Source organism: Diabrotica undecimpunctata, chromosome 3 (genome assembly GCF_040954645.1).
Source record: "Diabrotica undecimpunctata isolate CICGRU chromosome 3, icDiaUnde3, whole genome shotgun sequence".
NCBI classification, from domain to species: Eukaryota; Metazoa; Arthropoda; class Insecta; order Coleoptera; family Chrysomelidae; genus Diabrotica; species Diabrotica undecimpunctata.
Genome location: NC_092805.1, coordinates 100,220,952 through 100,227,420, shown reverse-complemented (window position 1 = coordinate 100,227,420; position 6,469 = coordinate 100,220,952). Strand labels below are relative to the sequence as shown.

Sequence of the window (6,469 nt, the reverse complement as noted above, 5' to 3'; positions counted from 1 at the left end):
TATATATATATTACGGTCAATGTGATAAGTCCGGTCTGTATTAATAATAACCTTAGCAGTTGGTCTATGTGATTAATAATGCCTTTATAATTAGATTACCCGGTTATTATTAATACTATCTTAACAGCTCTGGTAAATGTAATAAAAACACATTTTGGGCTTCGCTACTGTTTATTTATGAAACTTGGTAATAAAGTTAAACAGAACTTATTAATCAAAAAACCTAACTTTACATGTAATAATTAAAAACTCGAATTTGGTAATAAAGTTAAACACCTTATTAAAAACATAATTTATCAATTAAAAAAACCCAACTAGACTTGTATTTGGTAACAAACAAGTAAAAATAGACTTGTATTTGGTAAGAAAGTTAAAACACTTAAACAACATTTACCAATAAAAAAAAAACCTAACTAGACACGTAATAAGTAAAAACAATTAAAACACTTAAGGGGAAAGGCGCAAAATGTCTTCTGTCAACATTTTCAATGTGTTTTAAATCTATTAATTTTTTTGGAATCCTGAGAAAACTAATAAGTATTTTTAAAAAAAATAAATAAAAAGTTTCTTTTGAATGAAATATTTGCAATTAAAAATAACTGTAACTTATTAAAATAAACATTATAGAAGTTTTCAGGGACTTTCGGCCCTCTGTAATCGTCTTTCATTTTGTCTTTAAATTTTTCAAAAATATTTATTAGTTTTCTTAAGATTCGAAAAAAATAAATACATTTAAACCACATTGAACATTTTGTCAGGGGACATTTTGTGCCTATGCCCTTAAACAAAATTATCAATCAAAAATCCTAACTAGACATGTAAAGTATTAACAAACTCGTATTTTGACCACCTAAATTCGAATCTTTACGGGCGCATTCCCTGAGACTTATTTCAGTAGCAGGCACATTATTGACTGAAATAAGTGTTTCCTTGCAGGTGGTAAATTCGTTTCTTGCATAAAGTTGGTTTAAAATACCATGCTTGGTGCCTAGCTTATACAGCCTTTCATCTTTAACAGAAATAATAATGGCAATAATATTTCGGCTATCGGCCTTAGCTCTATCAACTTCTGGAATTCGCACTCTAACACTTTCACCTACTTTTGCAACAGGGAATCTATCATTAGAATGCTTTAACATTCTGTCAGCTTGTTTTGTAAGTTCAACTTCAGTGCCATCTTCTTCGTGTCCCTCATTTTCTCCAATTGTCTTGTCTTCCCTATTGTTATTGTCTTCCCCATTGACAGCAACTATTGCACATGCATTATTATATTCTATTGGGCTGTTAGCGTTACCGGGATATTCAACATTCGCTAATTGTGAATTCTCGGTTGTACTGTTAACATCCAAATTACCACGGTGCTTTGCTCCATCATCAGCATCATCGGACTCATCTGCTAATATTGCTTCTATATCTTCTTCGCTTTTAATTTCAGTTAAAGTACCAGCAGGTAAGGATGTTTTTAATCCTATTTTAGCCTTACAACCGAATAGTGCTTCGTATGGACTACAGCTAATGCCGGAATGGTAAGCTCTGTTTTTCATAAATTGGATGAACTTTATGCCTTTCGACCACTGACTCGTTTTGTTTGTTTCCAGTCATGCGGCCAATATTTTTTCGATATCTTGGTTCGCTCTCTCTATCGAACCCTGCGACTGGCTGTGTCTGGGTTTTCCGTGGACAATTTTCAGTTCCTCCCATATACTGCAGACTTCTTCAATAATCTTATTTGCGAATTCTCGACCATTATCACTGTGTAAAATGTGTGGAGCTCCAAATTTGGTAAACACTTCCAACAAATGGTACGCAACTTTTTCGGCACGCTTGGTTTTTAATGCTCTGAGCTGGACAAATTTGGTAAGATAGTCTTGATAGACCATAATAAATTTATAGTCCGCTTGTGACTGCATGTCAATAATATCGACTTGACATCTCGAATGCACTACTGCACTACTTAAAATTGGCTTCACAACGAGTCCTTTTTTGGAATACTTATTTTCTTTTGACAAGGTACACAAAGATTTAAGTAAACCTTGACAAACACCACAGTGATGTTCTTATATTTCGTCTTAAGTTTTTTCATCATTCTGTTGCGGCCCCCATGTCCAATTGAAATATGAGTCTCGTGAATGATATCGAAAGTTTCCTCCATAAATACATAATAAACAATAGGATCTCTGTCGTTTTTTACTGGCACAACGAGTTTCTCGACATTACCAATTTTTACAATATCATACCGTGATAACCGTTGATATTCTTCAGATGTTTTGTGAGAAGTCTTGTCTTTGGTTATTTTAACTTTCATTAAAAATGCATAATACTCATCTACGGTGAACAACTGATGATTGTTTCCTTTTCCAGATTTAAGCGTATCAATTTTATCGCTAAATCGTGCTCTCATGGACTCGAAATCACTCATTGTAAAATAAGTTAGTAGGTATGCACAGAACACTCGAAACTTCACACCGCTTGTTCAACTAAACAAAAATGTTTTACAACAACACAGAACCGCTTCCGACTACAGATCTACTATCACTGTGGTAATACGCGCTCCTTATTTTAACACTGGTATGTCGCAGTGACCAATACACTTACTTCCGTCCACCACGCAAGCTTCTAAGAACTTATTGGTATTCAACATTTATTACGTTTACCGTTTGAATACGGGATTTATTAATAATAACCGGTCAATGTGATTATTTCTGGTATATTTATTACTTTTACCTATCTATTCGGGTTGTATTAATAGTAACCGGTAATTATTAATAATTCCCATTTAATCATATTTACCGTAGCAGAATAGCGATCTCTAAAGCATTTAAACTTTTGAGCGGAAGTTCAAAATATTGAAAAAAATAATTTTTTTTACAATCTATTGAATTTTTATTAAAATAGCTATGTTAAGTTAATAACTTCTTTTTATTATTTATAAATATAAACTCAGTTTATAACTGACAATTTTTTTTCGTATATATTAAGATCGGTTTAGTAGATTCTTATTTGATCGTGTTATTATTTGGCATTGGCGTTGTTATTCATTACCCTGGACACCACATACTCCAGAGACCTTCACCTACGTCATATTCGTGTTCAGCGACCCCGAAAACCTCCGAGCACTCTGTTTGCATAAGTTTGGTGCCGAAACCCCCTAAAACTCCAGAAGATGATGGGCCTTAGCAGTAACCCTAGTAACTTTTGGAGGCATTTTATGCACTGTAAATGCAATTATACATTTCTACCCATTTTTAAATAGTAGACTTTTTTCCTGGCGTAATCCCGAACACAATGCACAAGTTGTAAGTCGATAGATGCTGTATTTTAAAATCGATTTATTCCCATGTTTTTTGTTCTAAATGCCCTGGTCTAATACCAGTAAGTTTACTACACAGACGAGTAACGAGTGCACTAAACATTATTTAATACGCTTCCTAAAATCGAATTTGTGTATGTGGATATGCACTTTCCAATGGTCAGACCTACGAAAGACCCGTAGACTTCTTTTCGTAAACGTATCCTTAATTTTATCCTTTTTTTATCACTCTACTCATCCATCCAAGCCACATCCATTCTATGGCTTGGTTCTATAGCTGGTCTAATGGTTGTTTTATAGAATTTTTCGTTCTGTTTGATTGGAATCTTTTTATATACAACACACCACTTGCTTCTTTCCACTTCATTCATCCCACCATGCAGTGTTGGGTACTGCATTTAACTGCATCTACTTTCCATTAACTCAGATCTACAGATCACAGATACATAAAATTATTACTTTTCACAATCATTTTACAATCCAAAGTAATCATTGTATTTGTAGTAACTCCATCTTTAAAATAACATTCCAAATGCTCTGTTTTTGTACTACTAAGTATTAAAATTTTTTTCTTAAGAGCTTGTCTCCACTCAGTTCTGTTCCCTTTTAGTATTTTGTTTTAACACTACATCGTCAGCATACATTAAGCACCAAGGAATATAACCATGTACTTTCTCTGTTATCTGATCCAACAATAATAAGGGTAAATAAGGACTGATCAGTCTCTCCCACATATTCTCACATGTCTCTCACAATCTTCACGTACTCACCGGGAACTTTTTTCTTATTGAGCCCACCACAGAATCATATATGATTGATTAAAATCAATGAATATCTAATGTGTTTCTTTCTTTATTCCTGTATTTTCCACCTGCATCTGTTGTTGATCTGCCTTACATTAAACTAAACTGTACATTGTGGATTATTGTATATCTTCTTCGCTTTACTAATATAGTGTTACTACATTTGTCTGACATTTAAGCGAGTTCCATAATTGTACTAAGCCAACCTGCTAGCCAACGTGTTCCTATATATCCCAAAACTTTCCACACTTCACCAAGAATATTATCTAATTCAATGGCTTTACCTTTTTTATTTTTCAATTAAAAAACAGTTAAAAAAATTAAAAGAATGCATCATATGAATTTTAGAAGATATATTAACTTTGGCTTACCTGTTTTTTTTATCGCCTTGTAGTCATTGCTATAAATCTTAACTGGTCCTATAGAATTTGCATTCACTTCACTTGGCACTTTCCATTTGACCATTCCTACTTTAAAACTGCGATAGCGAATACATGTATTTCATTACACTTACTTAACTTTGGTAAAATTGCTAACACTTGTTACTTTATACTGATGGTTGCATTGACCTGATGTTTCCACCAATTTTGGGAAATTTTATTTCGTGGCGATTTTATATCGCTCCAGCTCTGAATGGATTCAAATGAGAATTTAACGCAAACAAAATTCCGCAATTTTCACCACCGTTTTGAATTCGTTTTTGTTTCCTGCTTGCCGAACAATATATTGGATGTTAACCTATTTCGCAAATGGGGACGTTGATATTGAAATTAATTGGAAAAATATCTTAAAATGAAATGAAATGTTCGTTCTTGAAATAATCATTTTTATTTATGTAATTTTACATAACACATACAATATATTTGTGAACTCTCAAATGACTCAAAAAGTATTTGTGTGATTAGATTTGTAGACGGCGAAGATGTTTACCTAAATGAAGGACGACTTCTTATTCTTCTTCTTCCTTAGCTTTTCCCGTTTCAGGGGTCGCTATTTCTTACTCTTCTTCACCACTTATCTCTGTCCATCGCATTTTCTTCTTCTCCTAAACCTTTCTCTCTCTCTCAATTCCTTTACCACACAGTCATTCAATCCTCTCCTCGGTTTTTCTCTACCTCTCTTTATCTTAGAATCGTCATCTTAGAATCGTTTATAAACTTGATTAGAATATTATCTATAGATTTGTCAGAATAAGATAACAGATTGCTGACTGTGTTAACTGGTAGGCTAATGTTGAGATCGATTAAACCTAAATATAGGTTCCGAGTCTGTTCCCTATGATTAAGATAATCGAAAAATACGTGGTTCAAATTTCCGATAGATTCATTATTACACGGATAGAAGGGAGATTTCTAGATTCCAATCCTATGCAAATGCTCTGGAAAGAGGTCGTGGTTGAATTTTAGCCGGGTTATTAACGAGTAATGTACTTTATTATAGTTGAAATTAAAATGGGGAGTATTTTTTCCTCTTTATAATTTGACCTCTATTTTTGCCTGTCAATACTCCTGATAAGAGAAAAAATATTTTTAAAAAAGAAAATGCTTGTAATTTCTGATATCTCTGATGTATTTTTTGCCATGCTGTCCACTAATTCGTTTCCTATTACTCCACTGTCTCCTTTGACCCAGAGCAAAATACCTGTTTTTTTTTATGAATTTTAGTTTATGTAATAATTTTTTGATATAAAGCATAATGAAGTTTTGTAAATTATGTAATGGATTGCTACGAATAGCTTGTAATACTGCCCGAGAATCTGATACTATTACGATGTTCTCACAATGATTAGTGATACACTAGTGCTTTCGAAATGGCAGCAGCTTCGGCTGTAAAAATAGAACAATATTCAGGGATTCGATATTTTCTAATATATTTGTTGTTTAAAACAAAAAATGCGAAAACACCACTTTCATCAGTCTGTGATCCAATTGTATCCATTATTGTTAAATCTTCCCCTAATTTGCTTAGGATGGATTTAAATATCAGATTAGTTAAAATTGGCAAATCTTAATAAGAGGGCAATATAATGGCTGGTTCGTCTATCAGAACTTTAAGGAATTGTTCGTAAAAAGAAATTTTGGTAGCTGTAATATGTAAGATGGGTATAAATTCGTACCAATAAAAGATTCTGCAAGAGGAGGAAAATTTTTAATTCTCCAATAAGAATTTGTTAAATTTTCTGTCAAAAGTAAACCTATTTTGTGAACCATAGTTGTATTAAACGGTCTATACGTTATTAGACGTGTATTGGCTAATATTTGCTTACGTATTTGTAAAGGTGGTTCTTGGGCTGCTGTTAGAACTGTTTATGTTGGTGAAGACATCATAGCTCTTAAACAAATTTTTATTGATTTAA

At 33.0% G+C, this 6,469-nt stretch overlaps 2 protein-coding genes across 2 annotated transcripts; both read right to left on the bottom strand.

Moving 5' to 3' along the window:
* Positions 1-806: 806 nt before the first annotated feature.
* On the bottom strand, positions 807-1,544 carry LOC140435981 (uncharacterized). Its single transcript, XM_072524693.1, has one exon. The coding sequence runs from the start codon at positions 1,542-1,544 to the stop codon at positions 807-809; it is 738 nt and encodes a 245-aa protein (XP_072380794.1).
* Positions 1,545-1,966: 422 nt separating this feature from the next.
* LOC140435980 (KRAB-A domain-containing protein 2-like) lies at positions 1,967-2,419 on the bottom strand. Its single transcript, XM_072524692.1, has one exon. The coding sequence runs from the start codon at positions 2,417-2,419 to the stop codon at positions 1,967-1,969; it is 453 nt and encodes a 150-aa protein (XP_072380793.1).
* Between the last annotated feature and the right edge of the window lie 4,050 nt (positions 2,420-6,469).